The following is a 25,228-nucleotide window of genomic DNA, read 5'->3' as shown; positions in this document are numbered from 1 at the left end:
CCAGCCCGTACCAGCCCCGCAGCAATGCGGTGCTCCCGTTACGGGCAGCTCAGAGATGGGTTACAGTTCTTTCTAGGAGGTGGTTGCAGGGCCACTCCTTCCCCCGGTGGAGGGCCGGGGGAAAACCTCTTTTTCCAAAGAACTGTCTCTCCCATCTCTGAGCACACAGAGTTCTCGGACGACAGTGCGCGCCACCCTCGGGTCCCGCCACTCTCGCCCTCCTCTGTCACAGAGTTCTCGGATGACAGTGCGCACGCTCACGGGCCTCGCCACTCTCGTCCCCCTCTGTCGCCAGACCCCTGCCAGAGCACGCCCCTGTGGAACGCTGGTCCTTCCCTGGCCTCCTCTGGCAGGACGCGGCTTATGACCGTGCCCCCACACCGGGCCGCTATGCCACCCACGTCTGGGCCGGTCATTCCGCTTCGCTGCACCCCCGGGGGGACGTCTGTCATTCGCATGACCCCGCTGGCACAGTCTGTGGGAGCCTGGTTAGAGCTTCCCCCCTGTCCCGCTGGCTCGCGCGAACCATCAGGCTCGGCTATGCGATTCAGTTCGCACAGTCTCCTCCCCGCTTCAGGGGAGTCCGCTTCACTATGGTCGGTGGCAATGCCCCTGTCATGAGTGCGGAGGTCGCCACCCTGCTGGCGAAGGGTGCGATCGAGACTGTCCCTCCAGCCGCAATGAGGTCCGGCTTCTACAGCCCCTACTTCATTGTCCCCAGGAAATCCGGTGGGTTACGGCCAATCCTGGATCTGCGCGTCTTGAACCGTTCCCTTCACAGGCTTCCGTTCAAGAGGCTCATGGCCAAGCGCATTTTCGAATGTGTGCAGCCACAGGATTGGTTTGCAGCGATCGACCTGAAGGACGCCTACTTCATGTCTCCATTTTTTCTCGTCACAGACCGTTCTTGCGGTTTGCTTTCGAGGGGCAGGCATACCAGTACGCAGTTCTCCCATTCGGGTTGGCCCTGTCTCCTCGCGTCTTCACGAAGGTCGTCGAGGCAGCCCTTGTGCCGCTACGGCAGCACGGGGTTCGCATCCTGAATTATCTCGATGACTGGCTAATCCTAGCTCACTCTCGGACCAGGGTTGCGAACACAGGGACCTAGTGCTCCGGCACCTAGCCCGTCTGGGCCTTCGGGTCAACTGGGAGAAGAGCAAACTTTGCCTCGTGCAGAGGATCTCTTTTCTCGGTAGGAAAATCGACTCGGTCGCCATGTGCGCGCAGCTTACGAGCGAGCGCGCGCAGTCACTGCCGACTTGCCTGAGACAATTTGAGGGCAGGAGTGCGGTTCCACTGAAACTTTTTCAGAGGCTCCTGGGGCATATGGCATCTGCAGCCGCGGCAACGCCGCTCGGATTGCTTCATATGAGACCGCTTCAGCACTGGCTTTGCGATCGAGTCCCGAGGTGGGCATGGCGTCAGGGCACGTTCCGAGTACCAGTTACTCCGACCTGCCATCAGACCTTCACCCCGTGGACGAATCTCAGCTTTCTCGGGCCGGAGTGCCCTTAGAACAAGTTTCCAGGCATGTTGTTGTCTCAACGGATGCCTCCTCCACGGGCTGGGGCGCCATGTGCAATGGACATGCTGCCGCGGGCTCCTGGACAGGACCCCACCGCCTATGGCATGTCAATTGCCTCGAGTTGCTGGCAGTACGTCTCGCTCTGCACCGCTTCCGGGCGCTGCTCAAGAACCAGCACGTACTAGTCCCATCAGACAATACCGCAACAGTAGCGTACATCAACCGACAAGGTGGTCTACGCTCCCGCCGTATGTCGCAACTCGCCCGCCACCTCCTCTATGGAGTCAGAAGCATCTGAGGTCGCTTCAAGCCATTTATATTCCGGGAGACCTGAACTGTGCAGCCGACGAGCTCTCACGGCTTCAGCCTCTTCCGAGAGAATGGAGACTCCATCCCCAGGCGGTCCAGCTGATTTGGAATCAGTTCGGGGACGCACAGGTAGACCTGTTTGCCTCCCACGACTCGTCCCACTGCGCCCAGTTTTACTCCCTGACCGAGGGCACGCTCGGCACGGACGCTCTGGCGCACAGCTGGCCCCGGGGCCTCCGCAAGTATGCGTTTCCCCCAGTGAGCCTTCTTGCACAGACCCTGTGCAAGATCAGGGAGGACGAGGAGCAGGTCATATTGGTTGCGCCGCACTGGCCCACCCAAACCTGGTTCTCCGAACTTGTACTCCTCGCGACAGCACCTCCCTGGCCAATTCCTCTGAGGAAGGACCTCCTTTCTCAGGGACGGGGCACCCTTTGGCACCCTCGTCCCGATCTTTGGAACCTCCACGTATGGATCCTGGAAGGGACGAGGCAGGTTTGAGTACCCTACCACCAGCGGTGGTGGCTACCATCACTTCCGCTAGAGCGTCGTCCACTAGACATGCCTACGCGTTGAAGTGGAACCTCTTCGTCTCTTGGTGCTCTTCTCACTTAGAAGACCCCAGATCATGCCCGATCAGTGTCGTGCTTTCCTTCCTGCAGTGGGTTGGAGCGAAGGCTGTCTCAAGCGCTGCCCCTGGAGAAGGCAGACCCAGCCTTGGCATTGCTCTGTCCAGTACGCGCCCTCCGTGCTTACGTAGACAGAACGCAGTGTTTCAGGACCTCAGACCAGCTCTTCGTCTGTTATGGTGGGAAGCTGAAGGGAAAGGCTCTCTCCAAGCAAAGGTTGTCTCACTGGATAGTGGACGCCATTGCTTTGGCTTACCAGCAGCAAGGTCGACCGTGCCCCCTTGGTGTGACGGCCCACTCCACCCGGAGTGTGGCCTCCTCTTGGGCTCTAGCGCACGGTGCCTCGCTAACAGACATCTGCAGAGCTGCAGGCTGGGCGACACCCAACACATTCGCCAGATTCTATAATCTCCGAGTGGAGCCAGTGTCCTCCCGTGTACTCGCTTCAACCAGCCGGTGCTAGGACCCGCTCAGGTGTCTTCGCTTGCTCGCCATTCCACTCCACGGACTGGATACGTGCGATATTTCCTCAGGTGAGCCTGTTAAGCCATGAGTTCCTCCAGCGCTGTTGACGTCAACGCCAGAGTTATGCCTCCGGCAGCTTTCGCGTTGGCTAGGTGCCACCATGTGCATGGTTCCCCCTCTGGGCGACCCCCACGTGTGTATTTCCACTATAAGCCTCTCTCGAGCATGTGTCTTTCCCTTGGCAAGCCAGTCTGCCACCCCTGGGGTTGAAATACTCCACCCTACGGGCTGGACACCCCAGTGTTCTCCGTATGCAACCTCTTCCGGGTCATATGTGTGTTTTTTAAGTCCCCCCCCTTCAGGCGGGCACTGATTGCATATTCCACTGTGATATGCTTCCCAGTGTACCTTGGTATTCCTGTGTTAAGTAGGAGTCCTTCGTCCGTGCTAGTCTCACGACAGGGAGCTCAGACTTACGCAGGGCACTGGAAGACAGCCGAGGTGGCGTGATTGGACTGGGAACCCCATTCGTCGTCATTCGACGTAACTCGAAGTGACAACGAAAGGGAACGTCTCGGTTACGGATGTAACCCTCGTTCCCTGAGTAGGGAACGGAGACGTTACGTCTTCCTGCCACTTCCTCTGTACCGCTGGAACAGCCGAGTTCAGCCTTGGCTCCTTCAGCGAAGAAACATATCTGCATGTTGCCAGCTCACTTCCTTTATACCCACAAGGTGGGGCGGAGTTATGCTATGCAAATTCAGCAGACCCATGGCATTTGCTTGCCATTGGCTCGTTTTATTACTGTTCGAAGAGGATAGGCTTCTAAGCGAACCCCATTCGTCGTCATTCGACGTAACGTCTCCGTTCCCTACTCAGGGAACGAGGGTGACATCCGTAACCGAGACGTTATCTCTGCTAAACCTGATTAGTGCAATGAATCTTTCAGCTAAATAGTACAATCAACTAATGTTGTTTAGTAATGATAGCAGGTTTTTACTAAACATAAAAGAATAAGTAATGATCACTCGTAAGTTTAAGTAGAAACAAAATCTGGGTTTACAGTGTTGTTTGTTGTCGATGAACTTGAAGAATTAACTGAACCATCTGAAAAATCATGTTAACACTCTTAGCTCCAAGTTGAGACTAGTAGGCTGCGTTTACACTTGGCATTAACATGCGATCACCATGATCCGGATCATTAGCCAATCAGGACACCGTGCGTTTACATTTGTTCATATGAAGTGCCTCTGTAACTGGATAACCGATCGGATTTCTGTTTCCTGCATAATATTTTAATTAGGTCTGTAGCACGACACCAATAAGAGTAAAGACTATACAAATTAAGCAATGTCCCAATTGCTTTCACTCACTCACTTTACTTTCCTGTGCAATCTTCATCCTTAAATCAAATGACGTTTTTTGAATAAGGCTCGAGTTATAGGATAATATACATATGAACATATGAGGATTTCACTGGCAAGAAGATTTACTAAAATGTTTCAATACTTTATCTTGTCTTACATATTGTAATCATTATTATTTTTTTATTGTATGAATTATTTAATGATTAAGTATTGAATTTATAATAACAATAATAATTACTTTTGGATTTGGGATTTACAGTATAGTAGAATTTTTCTTTATCAAATATTACATGCACAAATAAAAAAGCAGAAAACAGGGGAAAAAAGACCAAACCTGAGAAAACGGCACCTTGTAAAACATTTTATTCAATTGTGAAGCCTTGCCAACAGAACAAAAGTCTATTAACAAAGACTGCATCATTTTATAGTTAAATGTGATAAAAAAGAAATTGGCAGTTTTAATGGATTTAAATGCGGACATTTTTGTCCTTAAGGTCCTGAGTGTAAATATTTTGTGTACCCAGTGATTTATGAAAGTAGAGTAGAATTTTTCTTTATCAAATATTACATGCACAAATATATATTGAAATTTTATTGTTGAGGAGATGAAGCATCTCGTTTTCAAGGGGGTCCTCGAGACAGAAACAAAAATAATACAACACATATACATTCACACTCACAAAAGCTCTCCCTCATCCCACCTCACCCGCCCCGCATACACATGTATCTACATGCATTCGCACACCTACACCCATAATCACATAAAAAGATAAAGAAAGGAGAAAAAAAAGGTGTAGAAGACAAAAAATTCCACAAAATATATTATTTTTTAAACACACACACACTTGACTCTAATATGCAGAAGCAGAAAACTTTATAGACCAAACCTGAGAAAAATGTATTTTTTTTAAATTGTGAAGCCTTGCCAAAAGAACAAAAGTTTATTAACAAAGACTGCATCATTTTATAGTTAAAGGGCCCTGTGATAAAAAGAAATTGGCAGTTTTAATGGGGACATATTTGGTCCTGAGTGTAAATATTTTGTGTACCCAGTGATTTATGAAAGGAAATAAGAATATTCCAATAAAAATTCAATTTAAAATTCAAATAAAATTAAAACCTTAAAGAGACACAAGGGTTAAGTTAGCTCTACATTTCACATTGAAGTGTGATTGATCAATGAGAGATTACAGTGTTATTATTGAAGCATAATTTGCAGAACTGTATTAATCCAGAAGCAGAATCAGATTTAACTGTGATTTTCTGCTGTAATAAACAGTTTAACTGGTAAGATCCTCAGAGGGGAAGTTGTGCAGTTATTACATAAGAATGGAAAGACAGTTTCTGTGAAGGATGTCCTGAATGTGAGTAAATGTGTGTTAGTTACAGGATCAGAGAATGACATTGTTCCTCCGTCATAGTCCAGCTGAACTCTCACACGCTGGAGCTTCTGTTTAACAGTAAAGACAGTGTAGGGTTGCTCTGGGGAAAGTGAGCTGTATATGCTGTCTATGTACTCCACACGCCAGAGATTAGACTTCCAGAAAACCTCTCCCTTCCTCTGGTTTGATGCTGTGGTTATACCAAGAATCCAGCATGTACTGTCTCCAACCTCCACATCCCAGCAGTGTGTTCCTGAGTTAAAGCCCTCAGATCCCAGGACACATGCATACCAGTCAATCCTCTCTGGATTATCAGGAAGTGTTTTATATACAACACTGCGTGACACACTGGTCAGATCAGCAGAGAATGTGAGAAGAGGATGTGCTGTGTTTGGATCCAGAGTCAACGGCGCTGCAGAGAGAATAACATCAGATTACAGGATGAGATATGATGTATTTAAATATAAATGTAAAACACACATAAACACTTTGTTGAAAGAGATCATAAATCCTGCTATCATAACAGTCTCTCAGCAGAAGTGGAAAGAGGAATAAAATATTCTACAAAATATTCAATGAATTTTTATTAAGTACAAGTAAAATTACCGGTCTAAAAATCTACGAGAGTAAAAGTAAAAAGCTCATTTAAAATGTACTCAGAGTAAAAGTTAGTGAGTGTTCTCCAGCGGGGGTGTGTGTGTGTGTGTGTGTGTGGGGGGGGGGGGGGGGGACGGGACGCTCCTGTGACGTGTGACATTTTCACAGCATGATAACGTCTCAGAAAATATCTGGTATTAATCAATTATTAAATAAATAAACAGTATTATTCAATTATGTTTATTATTATTATCATCAGTTAAAATTACAGTTAAATTAATAAAAACTGTTTTTCTTGGTTGAACAAATGCTTTTATTATAACCTTGAAAACATTTGTTTGTTTTGTTTATTAAAATTTCAATAAAACATGTCTAATCAACTAAATTAAATAATTGATAATGAATTAGATTAACAACTTATTTTTTAACATTAATAATTTATTAAAATGTTTAAGAATAATAATAAGTCCTATGAAATGTATTTCATCAAGAAAATTCATGTTTCTTTTTATGATTTAATACAAATATATATTATAAAAAACAGTGGTAATCACATGAAAAATTATCCTTTTAATTTTTGGGGAAGAGCTGAAAAACAGATTTACTAAATTAAACCATGAACAAAAAAAATATTCTTTAAATAATGTTTAAATAAATTGAATTATTATTGTTGTTGTGTGCATGTAAATTACATATTCATGACTGGATTCTGGAAATCATTCGGCCTTGAGTTATGAACGGGACATCGGTCATTACTGGGATTCGGTAATATATCAACTTGGATTTTAGTTTTTTTTAAAGTACATATAAAAAAAATAAAGGGACCATCCAAATAAAGTGAAACCAAAAATATTGTAAATTTCGATGTTTAACTAAAACCACAATTGTATTGTGTTCGTCCTGAACATGTCAGTGGTAATCAGCAAGAAATTTTTTGATTTGCAATTTTTTTATTCATTATAATGGACATACCAAATTATTGTGGAAAGCTTTTAATATTTAATTTTGGTGAACCACCACCTTTATCTGCACGGAGCGGTTTAATATCAGTATTCAATAAACAATATTGTATCCTAATCATAAACATAAACCATGAGGAATAGACTTTTCATTATGAGTTCGCTGTATGATCTGATGATTTCCTGAAATACAGTTCAGATTCACTTAGTAATTTAAGTGATTATTAAATATATTTCTATCAAATGTGATGTTGTGTGTGTTTCTATCTGCACTATCTTCTGCACTGGTGTCAGATCTGCTGAGACTCACTGTGTTGGACAGTTTCCAGCATCTTCTTCCCGACTCTGAACGGCAGGTTACCCAGATAACGCGACACATGAATCAAAGCTCCAGAACTCATCCGTGGATCCGGCTGTGAGATCTGGACTCTGAGGAACATTCAGGAGTCAGAACTGCAGTGAGTTTGAGTTCAGATCCACTGAGAGAAGAGATACGAGCAGCTCACTTACCTTTCCATTGAGGCGTTAAAGTTCTGGAAAATATAGAGTTTGAAAACATTTTAATATCTTATATCTCATATCTTAAAGTTGTTTTCTGCACAGAGAATGAAGCCAGATTGATTTGTCACCTTTAGAAATGAGACGTCGTTGTCTTTCATCATCTCCTTCATGTCTCTGAGTGTGTGTGAAAGAGCTGAGATGTGTGTGTTCATCTCCTCCAGCTTCTTCTTCATCCTCTGCTTCTTCTGCTCCTCTTCCTCCCTCAGTGCAGTGACTGCAGCTTCTTCTTCGTCTCTGAGAAACTGATGAAGCTTCTCAAACTCTTCTTTAATCTGACGCTCTGTGTGCTCAGCTTGAGCCTGAAATCACATCACATTCACTTCAGTGTGAACACACACTCCACTAATGTCAGTAATACACTCTGTGTGTGAATGTTGAGTATTTAACTCTTTATATCCTCACCGTGATGTGTTGAATTGTTTTATCACACTTTTTCTTCATTTCTTCTCCATGTTTGAGCTTGTTTTGTAGGGACGTCAGCGCTGTATTAAATTCCTCCTACAGGTTAAGATGAAAATCTGTGAAACTTATGCAGCTTTAAGAGGTTTAAATCTTGTATGTTTGGATGTTTTTATTGTTGTTATTATTATTTAATTATATGTTGACTGGGTCATTCTCAGGAAGCATTTGTGCATATATATTTTAATTATATAATCTGGATCCCTATATAAAAGGATGAACATGATCAAGAAATCATGTTTTTATCAAACAAATGTGTGTTTTTTGCAATGGCCAATTCTTAATTATTATATCCATGCAGTTTTTAATTTGTTGTTGCACAAAACAAATACAGAAAGTGAAATTTTCAAAGTATTCAGCCACTTTTTGGTGTGTCTTAAATTGAAAAAATAATAATAACCCATGACATTTATATTTTTTCAAAACATGTTTTGTGCCAATGCTGTTACATTCAAGAAGATCTGAACATCAGAGGGTCGAAGTTTAGTGCAGAATTGTATATCAGTAAATCATAGAGATTTAGTCAAAGTAAGAATAAATACTGGTCTATTGTTTACACAAATAATATATTATTATTACATATTATTATTTTCTAACCCATACTTACATACATTTGCAATCGTCACATTTCCGAATATGCATGACCCTTCTGCCAGTCGTACACTACTACCAATCAAAGGTTTTAGAGCATTGTGCAGTTCTAACTTCCTGTGTGTTTCTATTCTTTAGATGCCTTACAACAATAAGCGATGGCTGAGAAAAGGAGGCCTCAAATGTTGTATTTGCTGAAACTGCAAAAATGTCTCAGTTATGCCCCTGAACTGCTCGTGGTGTAAACCCCAGAGTTCATCAGAGTATCAATCTAATAAGGACATCCTTTTAGCATCAGAAGAGCTTCAATCCTTGAAAAGCTTCAAGTCCTGAACAGTGAACTGTGGCAGTGTTTAAGTCTGTAGCACTGTGTGTTTCTGTCTTTTGCTGCTGAGTTTACATTTGCATTTATCCTACTTCAATTTTACAGATGCACGTTGCATTTGGCGTCATGGTATTCCAGGCTCTTCCCCTGGTATAAACTTTATTAATTCATAATTAACAATTCCACGTAATTGTTTTAAGTCACTTTGTCATCCATTTTATTATATTCTGTACTTAAGTTCTTAACCCCAGTTTCACAGTCAATGTTTAAGCTAAATCCCAGTCTAAAATGCATGATTCAGCAGTTTTAACTGAAAGCAACTTGCACTGATATATCTTAAAATATGTCAGTGTCTTGTCTCAAGATTCACACCAGTAATGTTTTTTACTGAGGCACGTTTATAAAAGCTACTTAAATTGCCCAATCCTGGCTTAATCTAAATCCTGTCTGTGAAACCAGGCCATGTCAGGGTATTGTTAATTACCTCTGTAGTTGTGATGTTCTATCCAGCCCACTAGGGGGACCCAATGAATACGGAAGGCAAATGTTACGGAGACAGACTGAGGGAGACGCGTTCTATGTAAAGAAGTGGAATACAGTGTTGCTCCATGTGCTCTTCAATAAAGCTAAACTGAGACGATTAATGCCTCCTTGCAAATGCATACAAGACATGGTGTCAGAAAGACAAGAGAAGAGCAATATGTTGAAATTTCATCCACCAGAAAGTTTTAACTTTGATCGTCCAACGGAATGGCCAACGTGGCGGCAGAGGTTTGCGCGCTACAGGACGGCTACAAAACTGAGCAAAGAAGATAAAGAGGTACAGATAAGGACTTTAATATATGCTATGGGCATTGAAGCTGAACACATTTTCAGATCGTTCACCTTTGCAGCAGAGGAAAGTGCTGAGGATTATGAAACAGTGCTAGGAAAATTTGATGAGTATTTTTTGCCGAAAAAGAACGTGATACACGAGCGGGCATGTTTTCACCAGAGAGTGCAGAGGCCCGGGGAAAAGGCGGAATGCTACATCAGAGCCCTCTACGAACTCAGTGAGAACTGTGAATTCGGTGCAAGTAGAAACGAACATATAAGAGATAGACTTGTAGTTGGAATTTGAGATAAAGAGCTTTCTAGGAGGATGCAGCTAATAAAAGCACTTACCCTGGAAACTGCGGTGCAGATGACGCGGCAGGCTGAGGATGTCACGCGAGCAGATCAGCCAGCAGGAGGGTCAGTCAATGAGCAGCGTGCAAGAGATAGCATCCAGGCGTTCATCAAAAGCGGCGAATAGGCCCTGGACGAGAGAAAAACATAAAAGTATACAGAAAGTGAGTGCGGCAGGTGTGGTAAGACAGGACACAAAGACATCAGAAAATGCCCAGCAGCAGATACTGAATGCAGAAAATGCAAAAGAAAAGGGCACTGGGCGAAAATGTGCAAGTCAAAAACTGAGACAAGTGACGGCGAGAGAAATGAGTGAAGAGAGCTTTTACCTGGGCGCAGTGAGTAATAAAAATGAGTCAGACGAAGCTAAATGGATTGTGTTGCTTAAGATCGGTGATACTCCAGTTAGTTTTAAGATCGATACTGGAGCTGATGTTACTGTAATGAACACTGTGACATATGAAAAGCTTCACCCAAGAGCTCAGCTCCTTCATTCGAACATAGCACTAGACAGCCCAGGCGGATCACTAAATTGCATCGGACAGTTCACTGCAGAAGTGGAGCATAAAAGGTAGAAAGTATGCCATTACCGTGTATGTGGTTGCGGGAGGAACTGTCAATAACCTTCTAAGCCGACAGACAGCTGCTGAGATGGGGCTAGTCAAACGAATAGAGCAAATAGCCACAGTTTTTGAAGGAATCGGTATAATGAAAACAGAGCCGGTAAAAATACACCTGAAAGAAGGCGCAGAGGTACCATTACCACTGCTTCCTAAAGTTACAGCAGAACTACAGAGAATGGAGGAACGAGGTGTCGTGGAAAGAGTCACACAGCCTACGGATTGGTGTGCACCCATGGTACCGGTCATGAAGCCCAATGGCGCCGTCAGAATTTGTGTGGGATTAAATAAACTGAATGACAACATAAAAAGAGAGACTGTCACGTAGCCCATTGAACACTACAGAAGACTTCATGACAGCAGATGTGAGTTGTCACGTGAGTGCAGTCTTCAGATGTCTGCCTGTCACAGCGTAAGTTGACAGAAATAAAAATGGAGACACAAAAAGATGAGCAGCTACAAACTGTAGAGATATTCATAACGGAAGGATGGCCAGAATATGTTAAAAGAGTTCCTAATAGTGTACAGAGTTTTTACAAATGGAAAGACTCTTTGTCAGTGAGTGATGGACTGATGGTGCTGGGGAATCGCATTGTAATTCCAAAAGTGATGAGACACGAGATACTTAGCAGAATTCATGACGGACACCAAGGTCTGTCAAAATGCAGGGCACGCGCTCAAGAGACTGTTTGGTGGCCTGGAATTTCTGAGGATCTTAAGCGAAAGATAGAGACATGTAAGTTTTGCATAGAAAACAAACGCACACAGCGCAAGGAACCGCTCCAGTCAACACCACTGCCGGAAAGGCCATGGCAGCGAATAGCCACAGACTTGTGTATGCATAAATATCTGGTGGTATCTGACTACTATTCACGTTACTTGGAAATTCTTCAGCTACATACCACAACATCTGAACATGTTATACAGAGACTTAAAGCGTTGCTTGCAAGATTCGGCATACCAGAATCCGTACTACTCTACCCACTTTACTGAAAAATCTTAGACCAAAGTGGCCAAACAAATCAGGTGTGAGAGAGAAAGACAAAGCAGCAAAAGAAAAGCAAGCATACTACTTTAACAGACGACATGGTGCGAAGGACTTACCGGTTCTCAGGCCAGGGAGTTCAGTCTTGTTAAAGCTGGATGATGAATCAACATGGAAAGGACCTGCTACGAATGAAAAATGAAATTCAATGAAAAGGGGGGAAATTGACATCTTCAATTGCTGCCTGACGGAGTTCCGGGAAATACGGTAAAGACAGTGGAGAGTTCAGAACAGTCACCACAGAAAGTCCAACTTCATAGAGACTCGGACTTATCTGCAGAGACTATTTCAAGCAAACATAATATCACTAGATCAGGCAGAGTGAGTAAGCCTGCTGAGCGGTTGAACTTATGAGAAGAGACTGAGTAATAATAGACTGTCAGTCACAAATGTCTTTATCGGGTTATATGACCAGGCTTGGTTATACCTGAACGTAATAATTAAAATTCTGACATTTGATGTGAAAAAGTAGGAAACTTACAAGTGACGGCAAAGACAGAATAATGTTGTCTAAAGAAAACGTTCTGTGTAATGTTCTGGTGAGTTCTAGAGAGTTAAATACATAGTCGTTGTTGTTATGTGAGGTTACTGAAACATGATGTTATAATCATTATAAGCTAAACAGAATTGTAATCTGAAGTATTTGACTAAAAGGGGGAGGTGTCAGGGTATTGTTAATTACCTCTATAGTTGTGATGTTCTATCCAGCCCACTAGGGGGACCCAATGAATACGGAAGGCAAATTTTATGGAGCAGTGTTGCCAAGTCCGCTTATTATAAGCGGCTTTGGGCTTGTTTTTTTATAAAGTCGCTTACAAATATTGATAGTCGCGGGTCGCGTTTTTTTGGGCTTGTTTCTAAAGTGTAGTTGCTTATTTGGGCTTGATCCCAGCTCCATAATACGTTGTCAAGCAGATATTTTCTATATGTTATTTAAACAATAAACAGTATATAAACTATTTAAACGTAGGAGTTTGTCTAGACTGTTCCCACCCCCCCTTTCCACATACACACAGCAGACAGCAGAGTTTTTTCCCACCCACATCCTGCTTCTAATTGGCTCTGACCCAGATGGCAACGAGTACTAGCCAATCAGAGGCAGGGCAGGGCAATCTGTTTTTTTTTTCTGGTTAGGAAAACGTCAGTGAGTGAGTGACGTTTAAATGAATGCGTGCGAGTTGCGACTGATGTTTACTGACTGGATTGTAGGATAGTGTTTTTGGAGGAACAAATGCCCGGGACAAAGTGGGCGAAATACGGCAAGAGGTATAACAAAGACTGGGAGAAAGAGAAAGGAGTAAAAGAATGGATCGAACCCGTCGCGGGGGACGACTCAAAAGCACTGTGCAGAGTATGTAAGTGTGAAATACGTGCACACCATGCGGACCTCGTACAACATGCTAGCACAGACAAACATAAAAAAAAATGCAGCACCGTTCTCCTCAGTGAGGCTTACGGACATTGGGTTCGCGGTCTCCAAACAGAACGAATCGAGACAGAGAGCTGAGCTGAAGGTAGCCACCTATGTAGCTTGTCACACATCCATTAAATCTGTCGATCACCTTGGGGAGTTAATGTGCTCAACTTGTGATAAAGACATCAAAATGCACCGGACAAAATGCACGGCATTAATTAACCATGCCATTGCTCCGTGTATGTTCAAAGAACTTCAGAGGGATATTGGAGGTGTTGAATACTCCCTTGTTATTGATGAAAGCACAGACATTTCATCTGTCAAGCAACTCTGTGTGGTAATCCGCTATTTCAGTATGACACTGAACAAAATTGTGTCCACCTTTTTGGGTTTAATAAACTTGGAGGGTGAAACAGCAGAGGCCATTGCCTCCACTCTGACCCGTTTTCTACAGAGTATTGGACTGGACATCAAAAAGTGCATTGGATTAGGTACAGATGGCTGCAGTGTCATGGTAGGGAAGAGGAATTCAGTGTACACTCACCTTCTCCAGAAAAATCAAAATCTCCAGCTCCTCAAGTGCGTGTGCCATTCCATACAGCTGTGTGTAAGCAAGGCAGTGGAGACCCTTCCACGCAACCTTGAATACTTAGTCTCTCATTCTCACAACTGGTTTTCCCACAGTGCTCTTCGCCGCCGTGAGTATGCAAAGATCTACAGCCTCATCAATCCTGGTGAAATCCCTTTGATGCTTGTACAGATGTCAGGTACACGGTGGCTTTCCATCCATGATTGCTGTTCGCGCATACTCAATCAGTGGGATGAACTGAAGCTTCACTTTCAGCTAACCAAAGACCACCAGAGATGTTATGATGCTGAAATCCTGCACCAGATGTACAGTGATCCTGTTAACAAACTGTACCTGCTGTTTTTAATGCCTTTTCTACAAGAATTCAACAGGATCAACAAGCTGCTCCAGCAGGACAGGGGCAATCCATTCAAAATGTTGGAGTGTCTGCTTCTTTTTTTTCGCTGCCTCATCTCCAGAGTGGTGAGACCTGGAATGATCCCCACATCAGATGAACAACTGCTTGCAATTGACATAACAGACCCCAGTGTTTTGTTACCTGTGGGTGCAGTCAATTATGGGGTCACCTTCATGATGGCATTGGATGAGGCAAGAATGGAGAGCACAGCTGAGAGAAATATGAAGAGCAGGTGCCGTGACTTCTTGGTGGAAGCGGGCAGACAAGTGCAACAGAGACTCCCAGCTAACATCCAGATATGGAAATCTATGACTGTGTTCAGTCTGACTGTCATCCTGTCACAAACTAAACCACAGCTCAGCTCAGTCTCAATGCTGAAGCTCTACTCTGGTGATCTTGCAGCTCTTGAAACACAGTCTCAGGCTATTGCATATCTCCCATGGACAAACAAGGAGGACAGCCAGGCAGAGGCCTTTTGGGTTGAAGTGCTCAATTACAAAGACAGCAGTGGAGACCACACTTTCAAAAAACTTGCCCTCTTTTCTCTGTCATTGCTTGCAATGCCTTTGAGCAATGCTGATGTAGAACGAGTGTTCTCACAGATAAGCCTGGTCAAGTCCAAACTGAGGAACAGAATGGGACAAGAAACTCTCAGCAGCATACTCCACATAAAATACGGACTGAGAAGACAAGGCTTGTGCTGCAAGGACTTTGCCCCAAGCCAAGAGATGTTCCAGCGTTTCAATAGTCGCATGTACTCTGTGAGTGGAGCATCAGAGAGCAGGGAGACAGATGCAGATGAAAGACAGTGAAGATGAATTTTAATTAAGGTAAGCACTGTTACTGTATCTTTTTTATTAGAGCCAGGATATGATGCTAAGAAGGAAAGTTGTTTTTGATGAATGATGATAATCCTCAAAGTACTGTAATATTTAATGGGATTTAGGGAATCCTAAGTATCCATCTTCTAGTGTTATAGCTGAAGTATATTTTGACCGTATCCCTCATTAGAAAATCTTACCTTTTCTTTTTGCAGCACAAGCTCTGGCCTCTACACATGAAGGAAACAGCAGTGGAGGTATGAAGATCTGAAGGTATGAACAAGACATCAGTACAGGGCCATGTTCTACAGAGAGTGAAACTGCCTACCCTGTACCTGTGGCATCTTAAGCTCATATGCCACTTTGACATTTGACTTTGATTGGCCCTCTTTGGGTCACCACTCTCTCCTCAACTTAACAAGAGGATAGTTACATTCTTATTTCACACAAGTTTTTGTTATGTTTGTTTTTATTATTTATATGGTTTTATTATGTTCTTGTTTGAATGTGGGCCGTCGAGAACGTCTGGATGTAGAACTAAAACATGTTGAATGTTTCAGGATATTTAAGATATTTTCAGATATTTCATAGGTTCAGCTCAGACAAACTGTTATGTTGTTAAATATGTTTAATTTGCACCTTGGTACCTGAAGCAACTTGAAAGATAATGGTGTTATTCTGTTATTCTTCATATATATGAGGCTGAAGTGTTACGAGTTTTAAGAAAAGTGTTTTAGACTCAAGCCTCATCCTCACCTGTTCAAATGCTTTGACTGGAATGGTTTTTAAATCATTTGTTTATCAGAGCAGGAGCCACTTTATTGCTGCACACTAAGCTCATCATTAATTTCTCCTGTTTTTGGGTTAAAGTTATTTAAAAATGGGATCTTCTGCAGTCCCTGCAATAATAAATAAAGAATTTGTGAACTCAGGATATTTATTTGTGTGTGCACATTTTTCTAATGGTTTTCAATTGTTTTCTAATGCAGTTTTCTAATGTTAAATAATGTTAAAAGGTGGTTTAACTCCCTCTTGTGGTCATTGTCCTGAAGGTCAGGGGGGAGAAAAATAAATAAACTGTACTGTATTGACAATCTGTACCCACAGTTTAAAATCCGTCCCCACGGATTGTAAAACTGCACACAGTTTATTTATTTTTCTCTTCCCTAAACCTAGGGGGGCTCCGTAGAAAAAGTCGCTTGTTTTGGGCTTGTTTTAGCAGGCCTGGTTGCTTATTGGTCTCGCGAGATCTGGCAACACTGAGAGGGAGACGCGTTCTATGTAAAGAAGCGGAATACAGTGTTGCTCCATGTGCTCTTCAATAAAGCTAAACTGAGACGATTAATGCCTCCTTGCAAATGCATACAAGACATGCCATAATGTTTTATTTGTATAAAATGTTCATGGGTATTAGTCACATTTTTAGAGCCACTTGTTTTTCCTAAATGTGATGTTAGTCACTGTTCACACAGTGTGGGGTCATAAATTAAAACATTTGCATGTAAACTGAAGGTTTAAAGTTGTTTACTTTGAGAGACTTTTTGATTCAAAACCATATTAATTGCATCCTTACATTGTTTTTGATTGAAAGGAGTAAAATCAGACAATTATTAGAATCCTGCTGTTCATAAAGCAAGATTGATTTGATATTGTTTCTATTTTGATTCAATGTTAAATAAACTATTTAATTAAGGTTGAAAAAATATTGATCTTATGTCCGTCTTGATTGATTTTTCTTGATTGATAGATATTTGAAATAACATCATTTCAGGATGCAAACCTGATGAAAAAATCAATGTTAAATTTCAACATTGATTCAATGAAGATCTGGGTACTGATTATATTTATAACTCTGTATTATCATATCATGAGAGATATTTGTCTTACCTTGTAAGATGAAAGCACTTCATTGATGGGTCTGAATTTATGATTGTCATGTTTTTGTGAATTCATACACACTAAACACACAGGCTGTTTGTCCTCCAGACAGAAGAGTTTGAGTTTCTCACTGTGTAAACTGCAGATCTCCTCAGATCCTGATGAACGTTTCTCATTTCTCTCCTTCAGGAACGACTCACACAAGTTTTTTAACGCTAGATTAACTGGAGGTTTAGGTTTTGAGGATCTTCTCCTGCAGAGAGGACACTCCTGAGTTTTCTTAGTTTTCCAGAACTGTTGTAGACACTCTTTACAGAAACTGTGACTACAGGACAGAAGAACAGGAACCTTGAAGATGTCATAGCAAACAGGACAAGAAAGCTCTTCCACAGATTTTGAATCCATTTCCTCGTCTTGTAAAATATTCAAAGATCTACAATTTACTTTCACTTTCTGAACTTTGGTTTGAAAAATAAGTAACTATTACTATCAAAATCGAATTCAGAAATACACAAAAATCCTAATATAATGTGCCCTCATCTGTCCTTCACAACTCGTTTTAGCTTTCAGTGAGGCTGACTCCAGCTCCTTATTCGTCGAACTATTCGTTCCACCTTAAAAATGTTGGATGGATGTTAACCCCTCCCCCTCCGTGCTTTTGGCCGTATTTCTTAAAGGAACAGTTGTACGTGAATTATGAGCCTGTGCATCTGGCAGCACTTTTTTTTTATTTAACAGTGAAAATAAATACTCCTGAAAAGATTATATTGTCTGCCTACATATATATATATATATATATATATATATATATATATATATATATATATATATATATATATATATATATATGTATGTGTGTGTGTGTGTGTGTGTGTGTGTGTGGTAGGGTTGCCACCTTCAGTGTGGCAAAATAAGGGACACCCATCCCCACCCAAATGCTCAACTTAGACAAAGTCATTTTTTATTGTTATAATTGTGATTTCATAATATGTAGATATGAATCCAACTAAAAGCTATTGAAAATATGTATTTTAGTCAAATAGCAAATGGTGTAGCTCTGCAGCCATCTACTAAAGTGATAATTTCTTTACTTTTAAAACAGCATTTTCATTATAAAGTGAATTTAACTTCTTTTTTTTTTTACTGTTTTTGTTTAAAAAATATTTATTTATATAGCCTAAAGTAAAAAAAATATAATAAATCCTCCTAAAACTATAAATCCTAAAAAAAAAAACTATTATGTTTCAAAATGACATTTTGTTGAAACAACACAAGTGTGACTTTTTCCCCCCACACTAACATAAAAAACAGATATTATTTTTTTTTTTGTAGATGTAGAAAGTGTTGTCAACCGTGCAAAGTCTCACATCATTTGGACAAATATAATGTTTTATTTATTTCAGCAAACGTCATTTGGGGTCGAAAAGACCCGAACAGCGCACGAGGGGTTAAAAAAGGTGCAGGTTAACAGCGCATGTTCACGAGACTCAGTCGCTATAGAAACAAAGACGCTAAAATGCAATCACGCAATGAGCTTCTCTACTAAGACATTGATTTCTTTATATTTGCTATTAGTATTATCCATACTGCAAAATCCTTATGTTTTTATTCAACTATATGTGGGCCTAATGTAAAATACGGGACAAATCGCGTCACTTATTGATTTGATACGGGACGCATCATCTTACTTGTAAATACGGGACGATTCCGTATTTTAAGGGACCTGTGGCAACCCTAGTGTGTGGGGAAGACATGGAACTTATATACAAAAAAGTAGCCTACTCTGGTTGAATTTACCAGGTAGCTTACACCATTTATAGAGGCAGACAAGATCATCTTTTCAGGAGTATTTATGTTCACTGTTAAATGAAAAACTGCTGCCCAATCCACAGGCTCATAATTCACGTACAACTGTTCCTTTAAGAAATACGACCAAAAGCACCGAGGGGGAGGGGTTAACAACCTTCCAACATTTTTAAGGTGGAACGAATAGTTCGACGAATAAGGAGCTGGCGAAAAAGGAGCTGGAGTCAGCCTCGTGTGACACTGAAAGTTAAAAATAGTAGTCACTACCTGGTTGGTTTTGTAAGAGGGTGATCGAGTTTCTGATGACCTTTTGGAGCTGGTTGCATAAACCACTGAAACTAGTCTAACAAGTTAGTCATCTTTTTTTTTTTTTTAAGACTGTTCAAATCTTTTTGAAGTCAGTTACATAAAAAAATTATAAAAAAAAGAAGACCGATTGTCCCTTCTAGTAGGTCATATAATACTGTGTGACGTGCCTTTATGGCTCGTACAATTATAGTGCAGTGGGGGGGGGGCTTTGAGGTAATTATGTGAAACACCTGCAGAGAGTTATAAAAGGTGATGGTTCTCTGACCTCAGTCGCTCCTCGGTTACCCTTTAGTCTTTTGTTATTTTGGGTTGCTGCTTTATTTGTTTATTATTCGTTTGCTTCATGTATTAGTTTTGTTTGGGATTTTATGTTTGCAGGCCTGTGATTTGGAGCGCGTATTTGGGGTTTGTGTTCATGACGCAGCTTATTCTTTATTTAAGTTGATGTGCTGAGCGGAATGTTTTCCGTCATGTTTTTCCTTATTTAATTATGAGTTGTTAATGTTATTTTTGTTAATAAATACTTTTTGATTCGCTTTTGTTCTCGTTGCCTCCCTCATTTGTCGCGGCTCAGAGCCGGCCGTGACAAATATGGGGGCTCGTCCAGCCGTTCGTTGTAATTGAGAACACCTGTCTGTCGTGATCTCCGACTCCGTGAGCGAGTGTTCAGCGTGCGCTGTTTAGTTGTTTGGGAGGCATCGGGGAACAATTGATGGGGAAGTAAAGCATATGTCTTTGATTGTAATTTGGGGAACAAGAGGTAAATGAATTGCCGCTGCGTGCTGATTAGAATGTAGCTATCAAGAAACGATGTGGTAAGTCATGAATGAATTCAATACTGATTGAATGTGTATAAGAATATATATATTTATCAGTGTTCGTTCGTAGTCCTAAGTGTTTATTTCGTTTGAAAATTTGTTAGGGGTAGACAAATTAAAAATGACTTCCAATATTAAAGAGTTTATTTCTAGTCCGTCGGAAGACCTTTTAAATGAGTTTTCGAAGGATCAGTTGTTAGCGCTTGCGAGTCATTATAATGTTGAGCTTTCTGTTGCTGATAAACGGTTAAAGGAAAGTTTAAAATCAAGTTTGATAACTGCTTTGGTAGAACAGAATGTATTTGAAGATAAACAGACAGTGTCTACTGTTCAGGCTAGTAGATTGTCTTTGACTTATGAGCAACAGAAGGATTTACTTTTGATAGAAATGAAGTCTAAGGAAAGGATCGAACAGCAAAAAATAGAAGCAAGACATGATATTGAAAAACAGAGATTGGACCTTGAGCGTTATAAGTTGGATTTGATAAAGGCTGGAAAATTTTCTAGAGAAGCCAGAAGATTGTCTGTTGAGGGTAGTGAGCATGATTTGCTTGATTTTGATGTGGTCACAAATTTGAAACTGGTGCCAAAATTTAATGAAAAGGAAATTGACACCTTTTTTTCATTGTTTGAGCGAGTAGCGGTTACTAGAAGTTGGTCCGATTCCGAGCGTGTTTTGTTGTTGCAATGCGTTTTCACAGGAAGAGCTCAGGAGGTTTTTTCTTCGTTAAGTACTCAGGATTCGGAAAAATATGAATCTGTTAAGTCAACTGTTTTGAAAGCTTATGAATTGGTACCAGAAGCATATAGACAGCGATTTAGAGGTTGGCAAAAATCTGAAAGACAAACACATGTGGAATTTGTGAGAGAAATTCAAACTCATTTTAATCGCTGGTGTTCTGCTTCTGGTGTCAAGACTTTAGGTGATTTAGAAGAGTTGGTATTGTTAGAGCAGTTTAAAAATTCAGTACCACCCCGTATTGCTACTTATGTAACTGAGACTAAAGCTCGTACTGCGTATGACGCAGCAGTCCTTGCTGATGAATATGCTTTGATTCATAAAAATCAGTTTGGATACAAGGCCTTCAGAGAAATTAAACGAGAACCGGATTGGTTTGTACATGATAAGAGTAGGGAAAATCCTGATATCTTTAGAGGAAGATCGTTGCGTTCACCTGGGGAAAATGAGTTAGTTGATGTATGCAATTATTGCCAAGCCAAAGGGCATTGGAAAAATGAATGTCCAATGCTAAAAGCCAAAGCTCAATATTCACCAGGGAATAGAAAGCCCCAAAATGTTGTTTGGGGAGCAAAATCAGTAGGATTAGTAACATCCATTCAATCAACGTCCGAATTAGCCATTGAAAATGACTGTGAAACCTTGAATTCTAGTTTTTCTCCTTTTATTACAGAAGGATATGTTTCACTAGTAGGTTCTAAAGAGAATAAGCAAGTAAAAATCCTTCGAGACACGGGTGCAATGGAATCGTTTATTTCTGAAAATGTCCTGTCTTTTTCCAATGAATCGTATATTGGAAGCAATGTTTTGATTAGAGGAATAGGACTGAATGTAGTATCTGTTCCTCTACATAAAGTGATGATAGTTTCAGATTTGGTTCAGGGAGAGGTAACACTTGGGGTACGTCCCTGTTTACCAGTTGTAGGTGTAGACATTATTCTTGGAAACAATTTAGCTGGAGGTAGAGTATGGTCCGTTGGTCCACCAGCTTTGATAGTGTCTCCCTCTTTGTTGCTTCCTGAGGTGTCAGAAGATGAAAATGCCCAGAGTTTTCCGGAAGTATTTGTTTCTTCTGTTGTGACCCGGGCTGGGAGTAAGTCTTTATCTGTGACTGATGTGAAGAGAGATAGTAAGACCCTGACTAAAATACCATCAGTTTTGACCATCTCACCTAGTGAATTGGTGAAAGAACAACAGGCAGATGCCTCACTTGTTGTCTTGTTTGACAGACTTCTGTCTCCAGATGTACTGCAAGATACATCGTCAGGGTATTATCTGGATGGAGAAATATTAGTCAGAAAGTGGGTGCCCCATGGTAAAGATTTTGTAGGAGATCCAATTGTTCAGATTGTTGTTCCAAAAAATCTCCGTGATCTTGTTCTGAAAACCGCTCATGACACGTCAGGACATTTGGGTGTTAAAAAAACGTATCAATTAATTTTGAAAAAATTTTTTTGGCCCAAGCTTAAACGGGATGTGTCTGCGTACATTAAAACCTGCCATACTTGTCAGTTGACTGGAAAACCCAATCAGACCCTGAGACCGGCACCGCTTTTTCCTATTCCAGTGGTAAACCAACCATTTGAATATTTAATTGTGGATTGTGTGGGCCCATTACCTAAGTCGAAGGCAGGAAGTAAATATTTGCTCACGATAATGTGTCAAGTCACCAGGTTTCCAGCTGCCTATTCGTTACGCTCCATCACTACAAAGACAGTGTTAAAGGCCTTAACGCAATTCATTGCTCTGTTTGGAATTCCTAAAGTCATACAAACAGACCAAGGATCGAATTTTACTTCGAAAATATTCGCTCAAATATTAAAGCAGTTGCATGTTAAACATCAGAAGGCTAGCGCTTACCATGCTCAAAGTCAGGGGGCGCTAGAACGCTTCCATCAGACACTGAAGTCTCTGTTAAGATCTTATTGCACACAAATGAAGGGTGATTGGGAAGATGGTTTGCCCTGGCTTCTTATGTCCGCTAGGGAAGCTTCACAGGAAAGCACAGGGTTTAGTCCAAATGAGCTTGTGTTTGGACATTCAGTGCGTAGTCCAATGTCACTTTTGTCTGAGGATTTGAAGGGTGTTGATCCACCGAGAAATTTGTTGAACTATGTAAGTGATTTTCGTAGGAGATTGTATGAATCTTGTGCACAGGCAAAAGCAAATTTGGGGCATTCACAAGATAGAATGAAGCGGTTGTTTGACCGTCGAGCAGAGGTTCGAGTTTTTCAGTCTGGTGATCAGGTACTTGCTTTGGTGCCAGTTGTGGGCTCTCCTTTTCAAGCAAAATTCGTAGGCCCTTATACTGTGATACGTCAGGTTTCAGAGTTGAACTATTTGATTGAAACTCCTGATAGGAGAAAGAAGGCTCGTGTTTGCCATGTGAATTTGTTGAAACCCTATTATGTACGTGATACTATTGAAGATGCTAGCCAAGAGGATGTTAATTCTCTTTTGACTTTTGAGAATCAAGAAGGATCCCAAGTAAAACCCGTGCTTGTGGTTGGCGCAAGGGTGGAAACATCTTTAAGAGGTATTCCTGAGGTGCCTGTCTCCGATGATGAGGGTCTGGATCCGGGTGAATCGGTCACACAAGGCTGTTTTAAAAACACAGAGGCCCTTGAAAATTTGGGGGTGATGTTGAAGCATCTCCCTGATGTTCAATATTCGGATGTGTCTGCTTTAATAAAGGAGTATGTGTCTCTTTTCCCAGATATTCCCACACAGACAAACTTAATTGAACATGATATTGATGTGGGGGACGCAAAACCCGTTCATCAGCATTATTACCGTGTTCCGTTGGAGAAAAAGCGACACCTAGAGGCTGAGGTTGAGTATTTGTTGGAAAATGGGTTAGCGGAGCCTTCTTATTCCAGCTGGGCGTCTCCGTGTATTCTGGTTAGAAAAGCCAATGGCTCTCATAGATTTTGTACAGACTATAGGAAGGTAAACCAACTGACTAAACCTGATTCCTTTCCTTTGCCACGAATTGAAGATTGCATTGATCAAGTTGGGTCTGCCATTTATGTTAGCAAATTTGATTTGCTAAAGGGTTATTGGCAGGTGCCTCTGACAGCTAGAGCCCAAGAGATCTCTGCATTTGTCACTCCGTCAGGCCTTTTTTCCTACAAGGTTATGAGTTTTGGCCTGAGAAATGCTCCAGCTACGTTTCAGCGATTAATGAATCGAGTTATCTCTGGCTTGGAAGGTTGTGCAGTTTACTTAGACGATGTAGTCGTGTATAGTGACACTTGGTCAGAACATCTAACTCGGGTTAAAGCTTTGTTTGATCGTCTGGTTGCGGCTAACCTTACTGTTAATTTGAGCAAATGTGAATTCGCTAAGGCCACTGTAATCTATCTTGGAAAAGTTGTAGGTCAGGGTCATGTATGTCCTGTTCGAGCTAAAGTGGCCGCAATTGACCAATTTCCTACCCCTACAACTAAAAAAGAGTTAATGAGGTTTCTTGGAATGGTTGGTTTTTATAGGGGGTTCTGTCAGAATTTTTCTACTGTGGCAGCTCCTCTCACCAACCTGCTCCGAGATAAAATCAAATTTGAGTGGACCTCTGTGTGTCAGAGAGCATTTGAGGATGTTAAGTCACTTCTCACTGTCTCTCCAATTTTGGTTGCACCCAGACTGGATAAACCGTTTAAACTGCAAGTTGATGCTAGTAATGTGGGAGCTGGAGCTGTTTTATTGCAGGCCTCAGAAGATGGTGTAGACTGTGTGGTGGGGTACTTCTCTAGAAAGTTTAATGCTTATCAACTTAACTATTCAGTTATTGAGAAGGAAGCATTAGCTCTAATTTGGTCACTAATCCATTTTGAGGTTTATGTGGGTTCAGGGGGAGGACCATTGGTGATTTTTACAGATCACAATCCTCTAACATTCCTTCATTCTTTGCAGAACCCAAACCAGCGACTCATGAGATGGTGTATCTTTCTACAAGGGTATCATCTCGATATAAGACACATCAAGGGTACAGAAAACGTAATTGCGGATGCTCTATCAAGAGTATGATGTGTTACGATGTTGTTTTCTGTTTTTCTTTCTGCTTCTCTCTCCGCTTCTCTCTCCAGCCTGTCTCTTCTCCTAGGTGGCGAGGGTGATGAGTAGTATGGGGAGATGGATTCTGGAAGATGCTGTGACATTAGTGTTATGTAGCCTAGTACAGATTTGTCTATTTATTTATTTTTTGGCTTTGTAGGTGTACATCCCAATTTAGTTAGGGGGGGGGGGGGGGGGGTATTTTGGATTTATTTTTTGTTTTGGGTGGTAATCCTGAGTGGGGGTACACTTCAGTATTCTTCGGCAGTCCTGGTTATGGGATTGTTGAGGATGCTGAGTTCAGTGTTTAAAGTCGCCCCGAGCTCGGCAAGCCACTGAAGACTAGATAGGATTTAGGTAGTTTGTGATGTTAGTTAGGAGGTTGGGATGTACCCTGTTGGAT

At 41.7% G+C, this 25,228-nt stretch overlaps 1 protein-coding gene across 1 annotated transcript; it reads right to left on the bottom strand.

The window, feature by feature from the left end:
• Positions 1-4,640: 4,640 nt before the first annotated feature.
• Positions 4,641-17,683, bottom strand: LOC307007811 (zinc-binding protein A33-like). The gene is made up of 6 exons (XM_079630182.1): positions 17,110-17,683; positions 8,197-8,292; positions 7,863-8,093; positions 7,744-7,766; positions 7,544-7,662; positions 4,641-6,089 (listed from the first exon to the last, which is right to left on the bottom strand). Exons 1-6 carry the CDS (start codon positions 17,503-17,505, stop codon positions 5,545-5,547), a joined length of 1,410 nt encoding a protein of 469 aa, XP_079486308.1. The 5' UTR covers positions 17,506-17,683; the 3' UTR covers positions 4,641-5,544.
• Between the last annotated feature and the right edge of the window lie 7,545 nt (positions 17,684-25,228).

Source organism: Phoxinus phoxinus (assembly GCF_949152265.1).
Source record: "Phoxinus phoxinus genome assembly, chromosome: 12".
Taxonomy (NCBI): Eukaryota; Metazoa; Chordata; class Actinopteri; order Cypriniformes; family Leuciscidae; genus Phoxinus; species Phoxinus phoxinus.
This window is presented reverse-complemented; position numbering and strand designations above follow the sequence as displayed.

Bases quoted from the DNA above. Each gene is read 5' to 3' on its own strand.
- LOC307007811 (XM_079630182.1), bottom strand. From the start codon at position 17,505: ATGGATTCAAAATCTGTGGAAGAGCTTTCTTGTCCTGTTTGCTATGAC. The intron at 8,293-17,109 runs GTAAGACAAATA...CTTAACCTGTAG, and splicing joins AAGTGCTTTCATCTTACAAG to GAGGAATTTAATACAGCGCT. The intron at 6,090-7,543 runs GTGAGTCTCAGC...TTCTCTCTGCAG, and splicing joins GCTGGAAACTGTCCAACACA to CGCCGTTGACTCTGGATCCA.